This window comes from Trichosurus vulpecula, chromosome 9 (assembly GCF_011100635.1).
Source record: "Trichosurus vulpecula isolate mTriVul1 chromosome 9, mTriVul1.pri, whole genome shotgun sequence".
Lineage (NCBI taxonomy): Eukaryota > Metazoa > Chordata > Mammalia > Diprotodontia > Phalangeridae > Trichosurus > Trichosurus vulpecula.
In genome coordinates this window covers 111082692-111097843 of record NC_050581.1, presented here as the reverse complement: position 1 = coordinate 111097843, position 15152 = coordinate 111082692, and the positions used below count along the sequence as shown (strand labels likewise).

At 42.0% G+C, this 15152-nt stretch overlaps 1 protein-coding gene across 1 annotated transcript in view; it reads left to right on the top strand.

The window, feature by feature from the left end:
- FGD3 (FYVE, RhoGEF and PH domain containing 3) overlaps positions 1 to 12138 on the top strand; it is a 187411-nt gene extending 175273 nt beyond the window's left edge. The window contains exons 17-19 of the mRNA XM_036738768.1: positions 2145 to 2285; positions 9400 to 9537; positions 10534 to 12138. Of these exons, the coding sequence (XP_036594663.1) occupies positions 2145 to 2285; positions 9400 to 9537; positions 10534 to 10767 (513 nt within the window). The 3' untranslated portion in view covers positions 10768 to 12138. The remainder of the gene's footprint in view (positions 1 to 2144; positions 2286 to 9399; positions 9538 to 10533) is intronic.
- The last annotated feature ends 3014 nt before the right edge of the window (positions 12139 to 15152 follow it).

The window sequence follows — 15152 nt, the reverse complement described above, 5'->3', positions numbered from 1 at the left end:
TGTATACCTCCTGAAGATGTCTTTTAGTGCTTAAAAAAGAAAAGATTCTTGAAAGGAGTGTTTCACTTATACCTTGGGTGTATTATGGGTGGAAATCACAGTGCAGCTAAGCAGTCTGATTCTGAAAGATAGAGACCAAGTCATTAAGACCTTGACTCATGTTGCTTATCTAGACCTGACCTGTAATGTGGATATTTAGTTACAGTATCTGTACTAGGAAAATATACAATGATCTAGTAAGGCAATTAAATACCACTGTCCAAATATCTACTGAGAGGAAGCATTTTGAGGGAAGTCTCAGCCTCCAAATTATGGATGAATTTGATGCCAATCCTAGCATACACTAGCCCCTTCCATCCTTTCAGAGACTGGAAACGGTAAGTGGAGATCTTGTAAGGGCGGGCCTCATGTAAATGTGGAAGAAATAACAGATGAGGGACCCTGTTATATGGGATATTATGGGTACAAACTCGTTTGGGACAAGAACCGAATAGTTTCATACCTTGATCAAGATTGTATACTTAGGGTCATAAAAATGGAAAAGACCTTAAAGATCACTCAATCCAACACCTTCATTTGGCATATGAGGAAACTGGGGTCCAGAGAGGCAAAGGGCCCTGCCCGAGGCCATAAAGCAATGAGGAGCAGATTAAGGTTCAAAAGCCACATGTTTTGACTGCTCGTCCAGTGGTGGGGACAGCAAATTAGCGAGAAAAGAAGAGAGTCCTCTGTCACTAACCCCAGTGCAATTCCCTCTGTCCTCCTGACATGCTGAGAACATGACAGGGGAGTGTACCCTACTTACTTTAGGCTTATCCTTTGTTTCTTCTCTGGGTAGTCAGGACATTGTCTCCAGCCTGGCCATAGAGCCTGTATCCCAAATGACTCTGGGAAATGCCATGTCCTACTTGGCAACGTGGCACAGTTGAGGCCCATACTAAAGAGAACCCAGCTTTCGCTCCCATTTCTTCTTTTGTGCAAAGACATTCACTTCACATGAATCAATGACATCCCCAAATACTCTGTCAATAGTAAAGCATTGTATAAATGTAAATTATTATCATTCCCCACATGTTCCAAGGTAGTCCTGCTCCTAGTTAGAGGCTGTTCACAATTTGAGGGAAGTGTAAAAGATAGGGACCCTCCCTTATTAGAACCTGAAAATGGTGCTTTTATGTATCCTATCACTCCAGATGAACATAATCCATAGGTATGGATTCCTTAGGAAGGTAAAGTATTTCAGTACAAAGGATATTGTAATTGGAGTCAAATTATCTGGGTTCAAATCCTAGCTCTGTCACTTTCTACCTTTATAACTTTGGGAAGTCACCTCCCCTTTTTGGACCTTAGTCTATAAAATGAGAGGGTTAGACTAGATCAATAAACTCCCACTCAAATAGAAACAGATCCCTGCTGGATACATGTTGACCTAGAAAACCACAAAGTAACATTATCCATATTGCATTATATTTTTATTTACTTTGTTAAACATTTCCCAGTTACACTGACACTTGGAGACTAGATGACTTCTAAAGTTCCTTCCAACTTTAAATTCATGTTTCCCCAGGGCCCCTTAGCTTATGGAAGCCTGACTTTTTTCCCCTTCTCTTCCCATCCCCCTCCCAATTCTAAGAATAACCAATGACTTAACCCTTCAAGAAGGTCAGTGGGACTTCACTGAAAATCATCTTTCTTCTTGCCCTAGCCAAGGAGCATCAAGAATTGACACCTTTTCTCCATTATCCCAGAGCTTTTAAGAGAAGTGTTGGGGAAAGCATATAACGTGGTTAGGAAAGATGCAGAGGACAGAGACACAAAGGCCTTTTATTTCCTCTTTGAGCATTTTGATTGTCACCATGAAGGTTATTTTTTACTAAGGCAGGAAAGTAGATAGATTTTTAGAATAATGTCCACCAAATCAAACTGTTTTCATACTTTAACTGTAAGTATAAGCCATCAAAAAGATATCTTTATTTCTTTGACTGACTGCAATTCATATTGGATAATGAATGTGTACTGACATAGGAAAAACTTTTATGATCCTAGCAGAGCAATATTTCTCCTTTCCATGATTTTTCAAATTTTCTTCCTTCTCATCTCTTTATATTCAGCATTTCTAATAATATGTCATCACTTTGATGCAGGTGATTTGTGGGAAGTGCTCAGAATTCAAGGCAGACAATAGTCGTCAGAGTCGTGTTTGCAAAGAGTGTTTCCTTATGCAGACTACAGTGCCAAATAGTCCTGTCTCTGAGACTGTTGGTGAACAAAGGAGGAAGCTGGAGGTAAGTATCATGAACTCTGAATAATTTCTGTCATAGCTGGTGGTTGGTTTGGGAACATCTATGCTTCCACTTAAATTTTTAGTGGTACTAGGTACCTTTCACTGTCCTGGGTTCTCTTCCCTTCCCTCCTAATAGGCTTTCTTTCCTTCGGTGATCTCATCAGCTAGTGTGGGTGTAATTATCATCTCTGTGCAGATGAGTACCAAGCCTAATCTGTCTCCTGAATTCCGTACAACATTATCAACTAACTGCTGGATATTTCCAAAGGGATGTCTGATAGGCATTTCAAACTAAATATGTCCCAAACAGAACTCATTCTGTTTCCCCAAAAACCTATCCTTCCTATTTCAATTGAGGTCACCACCATCTAGTCATTCTAGTCATTCCAATTCATAGCCTTGAAGTCATTCTTGACTCTTTCCTCTCCCCCAACCCCTGGCCAGTCAGCTACCAAGTCTTAACCTTTCCTCCTCCATAGCATCTCTCACATTTGTCCCTTCTCTCAATTCATACAGCCTCTTAGTTCAGACCCTCATCACTTTTTTTTGAATTCCATATTTTATTATTTAATATTTTTTCGTTTTCAGCATTGATTTCCACAAGATTTTTGAGTTACAAATTTTCTCCCCATTTCTACCCTCCCCCCCCACTCCAAGATGGCATATATTCTGATTGCCCTGTTTCCCAGTCAGCCCTCCCTTCTGTCACCCCACTCCCACCCCCCATCCCCTTTCCCCTTACTTTCTTGTAGGGCAAGATAGATTTCTATGCCCCATTGCCCATCTTATTTCCCAGTTGCATGCAAAAACAACTTTTTTTTTTGAGCATCTGCTTTTAAAATTTAGAGTTCCAAATTCTCTCCCCTCTTCCCTTCCCACCCACCCTCCTTAAGAAGGCAAGCAATTCAACATAGGCCACACATGTATCATTATGCAAAACACTTCCATAACAGTCATGTTGTGAAAGATTAACCCTCATCACTTCTAACCTAAGTTGTTGCAGTAGTTTCCAAATTGGTGTCCCTGCTTCCAGTCTCTCCCCTCTTCAATACACCCTTCACACAGCTGACCATAATGCTTATTCCTAAAACACAGATCTAACTACATCACTCTCTTACTCAAAAATCTTCAATGTCTACCTCTTGCCTCTGGGATAAAAATACCTCAGCCTGGCATTTAAAGACTTCCTTGATCTGGTTCTCACCTATCTTTCTAGTCTTATTTCATATAACTGTCCTTCACATACTCTCTCTTCTAGTCAAAGTGGTCTATTAGCTGCTGCCTGGACATAACAGTCCATCTCCACCTCCATACCTTGGCACAAGTGGTCCTTCTTATCCAGAATATACTCACTCCTCACTTCTACCTTATAGACTTCCTGACTTCCACCTCTCACTCAAAACCTTCTTCAGTTGTTAGTGCTTGCTTCTTCTTGAAATGGCTTTTGTTACTTTATATTTACTTTTCTGAATCTACCCAAAATCTCTTCAGTGGAGTTTAACCTCCTTGAAGGCAGGGACTATTCTTTTTTTTTCCTTTGGTCACCAGACTCTAGGAGTTGCTGTTTCATTTTCCTTGCTTTTATCTGTCTTTTCTATTAACTACAGCATGAAGAAGAGCACTGGATTCAGAGTCAGAGAGCCTGGGTTTGAATCCTGATTCTACCACTTACTCCCTTTGTTACCACTTACTACCTTTGTGAGACTGACTCAACCTCTCTGGGCTTCAGTTTCCTCCTCTGTACAGTGAGGAAATTAGATTAGATGACCTTTAAGGTCCCTTCCACATCTAAATTCTATGATTTAATTCCATCCAGAAAAATGGATGCAGCATCAGCAGCTACTGGACATGTAATTTTGATCCTGCAGTATTTTCATTAGTCACTTGAATTCTAGCTGGTTTCTGGGCCTTTAGAATTTCTTATGCTGGCCAAACAGAGCCTCACTGATGCTATCAGCCCTAGCTAAATAGATAGATGACTATAATTTGGGCCCAAACAGCTAAAAAATGGGTTTCAGCTTCACTAAAATAAACTATTGGAAAGCCAAAGGTCTGCTTCCCAGACAGCAGGGAAAAAAAGTAATTATTCAAGATTATTAGATATCTGAATTTTTAAGGTGATATTCCAAAAATATGTAAAAACCACATTGCAAAATGTGTTTCACAAACCTTTAAAAGGCCTATATAAATGGGTTATTTCAAGGAGTTGATAGAGTGTGGTGGAAAATCCTAGATTTGTAGACAGAAGACATGGCTTTCAGACCTTCCACTGGAACCTTGGGCATGTTATATAACCTTTCTGAGCCTCGGTGTCCTTGCAGTTAAAATAGGGACAGTAATATTTGCGCTACTTCAACTCTCAAGGTTTTTGTCAGGCAAGAGTTTTTTGTAGATCCTAAAATGCTAGAGAAATGTAATATTATCATTACTCTGTAAGCTTCAGGTTAATGTAATATCTAGGAACTGGGTTGCTGCATACATCATAGAGAATAGATTTCTTGTGGAAGTTTTTCAGAGTCATTTACCTTATTTGAAAATATCATCCCACCCCAAAAAAAAGTAATCCAGCAAAATTAGTTGATTCCATATTGAATCAGTTCCACAGTAAATTATTTTAGATTACTAAAGGATAAATTGAAAGCATTTTTTACATTCTTCAAAAGTGTTTTCCGCCATCAAGACAAAATCCTTGTCTAGGTCTGCTTGTCAAGCTCCAAGTACAAGAAATGATATTCAGTATTTCTGGGATCTTGTTTCTAGGTTAATAAAAACATTTTTCTTTAGCAATTTGTCACTATTTCTCTTAAACTGACTTCACTTTGTACCTATTTCATTGGATTATTGTGAGGAGAGGGCTGTGTAAAGCACTAGAGAATAGTGCAAAGCACTCTGGAATGAGAACCAGCTTCACCAACATCATCATCATCAGATGGAATTGAATCTGGAGAGATTTTCCTGGAAGGACCTACACACTTCTGGTATAGTTCTCAAATTATCTCTGACAGGGAAGCTGACATAAGTCATCTCATCCTTGTCACATTAGTTATCAAATTGCAGAGAAGTTATTTCTTTGGAATTACTTCATTGTGATTCAAAAAACTTATCTTCTCAAATCTCTTCTCATGCATCTCTACTTTGAAAATGGTTTCCTGGTACATCCATTGCTTTCTCTTGAAGCTAACCTTTAGTCATTCATTTCATTCAGTTAAATCAGCCATGGGTAGGGTAACATGCTTGGTTCTAGGGATACAAAGATAAGAAACAATAGTACGCTGGGGAGTGTGGATACATTTTAGGAAAGATGGCAAGGAGAGGAGGGCCTCCAGAATTGTTGCAAGGCCTTAGATTATGCCATATGAAGGAACTGGAACACTTCCCTTGGATAAAAAGAATTGGGGAGAACATGATAGCTGTCTTCAAGTGCTTGAAGGGCCGTTGTATGAGAGATTCACCTTGTTCGGTTTGGCCTCAGAGGGTAGAAGTAGGAACCACAAGTAGAAGTAACAGATGAGCAGATTTTGGTCTGATATCAGGAAAAACTTACTAACATTGAGAACCTTTCTAAAGAGGAATGGGCTGCCTTGGGAGGTAGTAAGTTCCACTTCAGTAGAGCCAGCAAAGGCTGACTGACTACTTATTAAAGGTTCTATAGCAAGGTTTCCTATACAGTTAGAAGCTCCATGGTCTCTTCTGACTCTTAGATTCTGCGATTCTGTGACATATATACCAAGACCACCCACTCCAGAGGGCTACGCTAGAGACCACAGTTATAAACCCTGAGCTCCAGGCACCCTGGGGCCACCTTTCTTACTGATTTACAGTGAATGATATCTCACTGGACTCTAAAGATAAGTGAATATTTAGTTATATCAGTATAGGGTCTTGGAGCCAAATCCCAAATCAGTGGAGGATGAATGAGTTTTCCTTAGAAGTAGGGTTTCAGTTAACATATCGCATTTTTCTCTAGAAAGAGGAAGAAGGGGTGAATGGACAGCAGGTAACGTCATCCAGGGTCTGCTGTGACTTAAGCACGTTTTTTCATTAATTTTCCCTCTTTCCTGACCTAATTTTTGCCGAGTGAGAAACTTACTATGTCATCTCAGTTGCCAATCCCCATGCTTGGATTTTAAACTTCCTACCTGCTAAGAACAGTAGTGGGAAAACTATTTTTTGGCACCTGGGAACACACTTCCTTAGCACTTAATAATGAAGATCCCTCTTGAACAAGTACTGAGTGCTTCACAGTATTCATGCCTCAGTACTACCCCTCCTCCCACCTCTCAGCCTTACCTCCATAATTCATGTTGGGAACAGATTTAAAATAAATGTTTAATGGCATTTCATCTGAATGGGAAAAGAAAAAACATACTCTGAGGAGGTGACAGAGCAGCCTAAGTTCCCTTGGGTTTAGATTCTATATTCTTCCAGATATCGAAGGTAAACTGAATGCTTGGCTTTTTTTAAAGAGCCCTTTGAAAGAGATTTTAAATGAATGCTACCCTATTGGAAGGCCTAAACTCAGGACATCATCAGAAACCTCAACAAACAACATCCTCTACCCATACGGAACCTCCTAATAGATTCAACTGGGATGACTCATTTGCCAAGAGCAGTTGGACTTGATAAAAGAAGTGACAATCTCTGATTTTAAATTCACAGTACAAACACGATGTGTGTGAGAGGGGAGGGTTTCCAATTAGCACTGTTTTCTAGCTATTCAAAAACATAAGGAACAATGGAGGTGCTCGTTATGAATCATTCTTATCTGCTTATCTGTTTCAGAATAGATTCCCCCAAAGGACTTTTTTTGTAGGCAAACTTTTGTTACCCTGGTTTGAATTTGTTGAAGGGTAGGACTGATGGCAGTCCTCATCTGGATCTAGTTTATCTTCGTGGGGAACTCCCGCACAGAGCTTTCTCCACCAGGACAGACCAGTTACGGTTTTGTAACTTAGCAACTTCTACAATTGCTGGAAGCACTGAAAGCCCCGGTGACCAATCCATGGTCACACAGCTTGTGTGTTCCAGGCCTCCCCAGCACCAAGGCCAGCTCTCTGTTCATCTTGCCAGGCTATCTCTGAATTATCTTATACAGAATGGAGTTGTAATTTCAGGTGAGGATGCTCCTCCTCTGCTGATCTCTTAGTGCCTGGAACTCTACTTGAGAAGTGACTTGTCCAGGGTCACATGGCCAGTAGATGTTGGATGCAGCACTTGAACCCAAGTCTTCCTGGTGTCAAAGCCAGCTCACTGTCTATTGTATTTCTCTTTTAAAAGATTCAGACTTTTTGGTAATCCAAGGAGAATTATTGGCATTTTTACTGATTTAGTGGAGTTTGTTTATATTGTCACTGCTAAGTTGAAAACTCTGTGAGGGCAGGAAAAGAATCCCAAAGTTTGGAGAAACCTAAGGGGTTAAGTCTAACTTCCTAGACCTGCTGTGCCACTTCTCTTCATAGACCCTCAGTTTTGGCTTAGATCAGGGCTGTCCAAAATGTGGCCAGTGGGCCGCATGCCAGTGCAATTTATGCAGCCCTCCTTCAAGCATAGAAATTTACATAAATGCTTTAGTAAGCAAAGCTGAGCTACTGCAGAGCTCTCACTAAAATGGCAAATCAAAATATATTGTCTGTTGTTTCAATAAAAACCTAAGGTTGGACAGCCCTGGCTTAGATGATGTCTGAGATCCTTTCAGCTGTAAGTCTTCTGATACTATGAGTCACCAGTCCTGTGAAACCCTTCTGTCAAGCGCAAAGACTTCCTACCATCCCCTAATATGTTCTGTAACCCCCAATTAGAACACAAGCTCCTTAAGGACAGGGATTGTCTCATTTTTTGTCTTTGTATCCCTAGTTTCTGACATTGTGCCCTGCGTATCGTTTGCCCTTAAATGCTTTTCCATTACATTATATTCCCACCTCAACATACTACCCCTCCTATTGAAATCCTCATCCTTCAAGGTTTAGTTCAGTTGCCACCTCTTCTGGGAGGCTTTCCTAGATGCTTATCCAGCTCAAGGGGAATTCTCCCTTCTCAGATCTCTTGCTTTTCTGTTTGACCTTTCCTATGCATTTATCATAGTCTATCCTATGTATTACAGTTATCTGCATATGTCTCTTCCCTCTGCTAGATCATAGATTTCTTGAAGTCAGGAAGTGTGTTGTTTTTCATTCCCGTGTGGTCTCTTCCCTACCCCAGCACTTAACACGGTGTCTGGCACATAGAAGGCACTTAATAAATGTTTATTGACTGACTATGCTTAACATGAGGCCTTCCTGACTTAGATGAACTGATACAATGTGAAGTGAGGAGAACTGGAAAACATTGTATACAGTAGCAGCACTATTGTATTATCAGCTATTCTCAGCAGTACAGTGATCCAAGACAGTTCTGAAAGACTTATGTTGATAAATGCTGTTCATCCCCAGAGAAAGAACTGATAGAGTCTGAATGCAAACTGAAGATTACTTTTTTCTTTATTTTTCTTGTGTTTTTTTATCTGTGTTTTCTTTTACAACATGACTAACATGGAAATATGTTTTGCACAGCTGCACATGTATAACCTGTATCAAATTGCTTGCCTTCTCAAGGAGGGAGGAAGGGAATTTCAAACTCAAAAATTTTTTAAAATGTTGAAAAATTGTTTTTACATGTAATTGGGGGAAATGTTAATTAAAAGAAAGGAATGAAACATGAGGCCTTCCTTTCATATGCTAGGCACTGACTTAGGACATGCTTATTGGATTAAAATCATGGGAATATTTTGGTTGTTTCCCCCCAAAGTTTATAGACACAGGCTATCTCATTATCAGTTGTACCCATAGGACTTATCACCCCTGGTGAATTTTGACTGTCCCAATTTGAAAGTGTACTAGTCCATAATAAACTTGGAAGGTCTCTTTTCCGCTAAATTTCAATGCTCCTGTCCCTTGACCCACCCCAGCTCCATAGAGTTTGCACAGCAGGGTGACTGCATTTCTGCAGTCAGTCCTCTGATCTGTTTGGGCAGTGTCACTGCCTGTAGAACCTTAGAGGCACCACAGAGAGACAGGTACCCATCTGGAAATGAGAGCATTTAATGAGCCTATATTTGTCTTCTCTCCCCCCTCCCCCAGAAGCAAAATATTACTGCACCTGAAAACAGCCTGTTCTGTAGCCACCTCCAGCTAGTGGACAAAGGCAAGGTTTGCTGCAAGCTGTGGGCGACCATTCCAAAAGCAGAACCCCTGGTGCTGTACCTGCAAGGAGGCCAGGTAAGGATGGGATGGAGTTGCTTAGAGCAGTGGCTCCAAGGATTTGGCTTTCTTTCCCACTATAGAAACATAAGTTGGGCCATGCTGAATTTAGCCCAAAGCCTCTGAAATTTCACATTTCTTCCCTGAATGCCTTGGGCTTAGGAAATTGCCAGCTGAATATAAACTCACCACCTACCCTTGAAGAAAAGGAAACGGGAAGATGATTGAACTTGGAGTCAGAATAACCAAGTTCAAATTGTGTTCAATTCTAGCTGTGTTCTTTATTGGCCATGGTGTAGTAGGAGGAGCCCCAGACTTAGAATCAGAAGACCTGGATTCAAATGTAACCTATTGGCCATATTACCTTGCACTAGTCACCTCCCCTCTCTGAAGCTGTTTTCTCACCTATAAAACAGATCCAATACTATGTACCCTGCCTAGCTCACATGCCTGCTATCAAGCTCAAGTGAGATAATGTATGTAATAAGACATTTTATAACATGAAAATGCAGTGTAAATGTAAACTATCATCATGATGGCTTCAGCACATATTTCGTCATATTTAACACTTATTAAGCACCAGCTATATTCAGAACACTTTGTTGGGCTCCAGAGTTTAGATAATATACCACCATGTCCTCAGAGGCAGATTGCAAACAAGGATGATGATGTGTCCTGAATGCCTCTAGCCTGAGAGAGTTCAAAGAAAAAAAGGTGATTGGGGCAGGGTTAGGCCTGAAAGGTTTTTTAGAAAAGGTGAATATTTACCTGGGTCTTAAGTGAAACTTGTCATTGGACTAAAGGGACAGATGGTAGAACATTCCAGCTGGAATGAAGGCTTAGCGTCAGAAGCAGGAGGGCTATGTCAGGGGATGTGTGTGCAGAGTTGTAATGTGAACACAGTTCAAACATGTGCAGTACTTGGAGTCCAAGCAAGGAGAAGATGATACACAAGGATAAGTAGAAATCAAGCACATGAGACTTTTGCATCCATTCATTCTCATTTTTATCCAGGATGGGCGGACCCCCCGGACAATCCCTCTTCCTGGCTATGAAGTGACTCTGCCTGGACCTGCCGAGAAGCTAGAAGCGAAGTACACACTGAAACTCTCACAGTCCCACCAGACTCTGTATCTCAGCGTAGAGGATGAGGAACTCCAGCAGAGGTGGATGGAAGTTCTCACTAGAGCTGCCAGAGGAGAAACGGACGATCCCAGTGGCAGTATTGGGACTCCTCAGGGGCCCTGAAAAGTCAGTGCCCCTCCTGGGGACAGCCGCCAAAGGCATTTGGTCCTAGAACTTGGACATGGGTAATTTGGTGGGTCTGCAGAGGAGTGCCTCCAGTGGATCCTTTCTCCCTGTAAAAAGTGACCACATCAGAGGAGCAAAACAGCCAATGACCCTATCAAGTTAGACTCAGGCTTCAGGGCCAGTGAACATGCCCGTGAGTGTGTGCACATGTGTGCATGTGCACATGATGTGTATGTGTTTTCACACGTGTCCTTGTGAGAGTGCATGTGTGTGCCTGTACTTGAGCACAGCAGGCCAGAGCTGGGCAGAAGACAAGGTAATAGCAGAAGAGATCTGGGCCACTGATAACAGCCTGGTTTTGTTTTACATTTGCATCCATCTATTCCTCTCTAGCTGTTCCAAACCTTTTGGTGTTTCTAGATATTTATCCCCTCTTTCCCACCAGGCACATAGACTCCCATTGCCTCAGGACTAAAGACTCACACCCTTAGGGAAGGATGAGTAAAGTAGGGTAGTGATCCCCCACACATCCTCCTGAACCTGGCACATGCTGCCCTGTGTGGGACTGTAGGGTGGGCATGCACTTGGCAGGCAGGACTACATGATATGTTGCTTTGTAAACAAATAGTTTTAGCTAATGATGGTGTTTGGTGATGCTGACCTCGGAAAGAGGGTAAGAAAGAAATTGTTCATTTGTTGTATCCAGAGTTTGCCCTGTATTGGCTCAAACCTTTGCTGACCCAAGCTGAGCACACAGCAGCATTCTCCCTGCTGTTTGGTGCAGCGTGGAATACATTAGTCATTAACTAGCCAGTATGTGAGTGCTAAGCCATGCCAAGGCTTGGGCCAGGCCACAGCTTCTCCTCTCCCTTGGTCAGTCTGGGTTTCCTTGTGAAGTATCCTTATCCATTAAGCTGTTTGTCCTTACTGTATGGAGATGACCCTTTGAAAGGGAAAGTGCTGTGGAGGATGACCTCAGATCATTGCTGCAGCCTTCCAGGCCCTTACTGTGGGCCTGCTCCCCACCACCACCTGCCTCAAGTCCCCTGGCAAACACTGTAGGTAAGGGGAGACCTTTGTAGTTCTGTGTAGGGCATTGCTGAGCTTCTGTACTCATAGGAAGGTGACTTGCTCAGCTGTTTGATTCATTTTCCAGTAGTCCAGGATTTATTTATAATTTGTAAATAATGTTTCATACCTACTGCCAGAAGTTTAAAATATTGAGGTTAATAACAGGATTTAGTGTGTAGAGTGACAAAATGTTTGTATGAATTTGTCATTTGCCCTTCTTGTTAACTGGCATTTGTTTCGTTCCCAAAGGGAAGTGCTTGTCTATTTAAATAAATGCCCTGCAGCCAGATGTGGAGACAGCTGCTGTTTTGTTCTGTAGCTTAGGGAGGGGGCTTTAGGTACCTGGGAGGAAGGGTCTGGCGGCGGGGGTGCAGGGGAATGGTAAGGAGGAACCATAGAAGAGTATTTCGTAAGGCTCATTAGCCTTCCTTCACCAAACACCCGCCGCCCCCCCCCTTCATTCTTTTCTTATCTTGCCTTTCAAAAGCCCCTAAAAACAGTTTGGGAAAATGATACTTTATTCTCTTTCTGTCCCAGCCAGGAATGGCCTAAATGAATTAAAGCAGCTTCTCCCCTGTAGCCAAAAGTAACTTTAGGAGTAAAGGAAGGATAATGGGAGGTGCTACGATAACAGAATTCATTTGATTTTCTTTTCTCCCTCTCCCTAGGCTGATTTTCCCATCAACGTCTATCCCTCTCATAGCACCTTTCCCTCTTGAGTGGGCTATCCTGGGCCACAATGCCTCAGGGGTGCTTAGAAAAGAGCACTGTCCCTCCTCCCTATTCCTAGAAGTTGCAAATTACACAATTCATGTTTCCCTTCTGTGGAGATTCCACAGCATTGGCCTATTTCCCATAATTGAATGCAGTGATGACTTACCTCCCATTTGGTGCTCTATTCAGGGCCTTGCCCACTCTCTGAATTGCAGTGTAACCCTTGTGTCACTCATGATATGAAGGGTACAGATACATATTGGGGGATCTTTTCCCTCTTCTGGGTTGTAGTCCCAACTTAAAACACCTATACCTGTACCCCCAGTATTCAGTTTCTTATGTGTAGGCATATAGTACACAGTACTATAGAGGGAAAAGCTTTATAAAATGGAGGGAAAATAAAAATCAACAGAATGAGGAACCATTAGTTCTACAGATGTACATAAATCTCCCAAGTCATAGCCCATAGTAAGAGACATCCTCTGGTGGAGGCCCTTCCCCATACATCTTGGCTTCTAACTTCTCAGAGGGAAAGTAAAAGACCCCAGCACACTTTGTGGGATTGAAGATAGCTGGACATGGTTTTGTCGGTCTCTGTCTCTCTCCTCCTTTCCCTCCCATCCTCCTTCTCTCCTTCCCCAGATCTGTCTCCCCCTCTCTTCCTTCATCCCCATTTCCTTCATCTCTTCTCTTTTTCTCTCTCTGTTCCTCAGCTTTCCTTACTACTTTCCTCCCTTTCCTTTCTCTCACTCTTTTTTTCCCTCACTTGCTTCTTTCTGCCTCACTCCTCAGGGTTTTGTAGCCCAACCAGAGAGTACCTGGTTTCTCAACATAGCTGAAATGATTTTGTAGAAAGGCCTCCAATCAGTTGGTACCATCTCCTAAGGGCCAAGTGGGGATTAAAAACAAACGGATTTCCTGGTTCTTTTTTAAGGAGTCATCATCTCCAGAAGGCCAAATGCTGTCCCATAAGAAGCAATACCTAAGTGTGGATTCAATCTCTGATTTACTGACCCTCTCTTAGGAAAGACTAGCTCATCTGAAGAAGGAAGCAAAAGGCAAGGCAGACTTTTCTATGCTTCCCAAGGAAGGTGCAGGATGTGAGGACACAATTAGGAAACAGGGCAGGGGAATCCTGATGGGATACCACAAGGACCCCCAAGGTGGAAGGAACTTCAGAAATAGTTTAGTCTAACCCTCTCTCTGATCTCTGACAGGTGGTCATCCAGCTGCTGCTGGAAGACCCTCGGTGGCAGCTTTATGAACAGCTCTCATTGTGGAATTTTTCTTTACATTCAGCCAAAATAATTTTCTCTGCAACTTTTGCTCATTTTTCTTCCTAGCTCTGCCCTCAGAGGCCAAGTAGAATAAATTTAACCCCTTTTTCTACCTGATAGCTCCTCAGATACACAAAGACAGCTTTAACATCTCTTCAGTCTTCTCTTTTTCAAGTTAGACATCTCCAGATCCTTCAACTGACCTTTGTTTGCATGTTCTCCTGTGCCCCTACCATCCTGGTTACTCTCCTGGAGGGGCTTTGGTTTGACAATATCCTTCTTCCAGGAGAAGCATGAGGACCCTGGTGCAGAAGTGGAGGTACCCAGGATGAAGACAGATGATGCTTCAGCTTTATGCAGGGTCTGAGTCATAACTCTATGATGGCACTTGTTTCCCTACCTGTAAAACATGGATTATTACCCTAAGTTACCAGGCGTGGTGAAAAAGACGCCAGGCCTGAAATCAGGAAGACCTGAGTTCAAATATGGTGTCAGATACCAGTCAGAGCCTTAGTTTCTTCGTCTATAAAATGAAGATAATGAAACTCATTCTATTTAACCTCACGGCTTTATTGTAAAGAAATGACCACAAAGTCCGGTTGTAATCTTGCCTCCCAATCATGTGACAGGGTGAGGGCTAGCCCTTGCTGCCTGCTATTTTTAGAATGTGGTTCCAGACTCTCTTGAAGACCAGCTCAGGAGCTGTAGTAGGGAGGAAGAAGGAGACAGTCTTGGAAACTTCCCATTCAGTGGGTTTGGGGCCTGTCCTGGTTGAGCTGACCCATCTTACTCCCATATAAAAGGTTCATTCACTCTTCCTGGTATATTCTAATCTGCATAACTTCTTTGATTTCTGCTCATTATTTCCTTGGATAAATGGGTTTGCTTGCTATCTGCAATTTGCGATAAGTCTTTTGTATAACTATAATTTGGTGGGAAAGGGACTAAGCCACACAGTGTAAGCTTAAAGGTAGGTCTCCCATTAAGGGATAGGTGCCAGAGGAGCTAATGACTTTTGAACCTAAAAATCACACCCCAAGTCTAGCAATATTCAGTGGGACAGACAGATAGAATTCTGTCTAGTACCTTTTTTCCTCAGGAAAACTTAGTAGCCAGCCTCTTGTCTTCTCCTGCCCTCTAGGCAAGAATCAGTCTCCTTTGGAGACAGGCGGGCAAGATTCTTTTTTTTTTTTCTTTTTCTTTTTTCTTTATTTGTTTGTTTTTGGTTTTCAACATTCACTTCCATAAGATTTTGAGTTCTAAATTTTCTCCTTTTCACTCCACTCCCCCCTCTCCAAGACAGCATGCAATCTGATATAG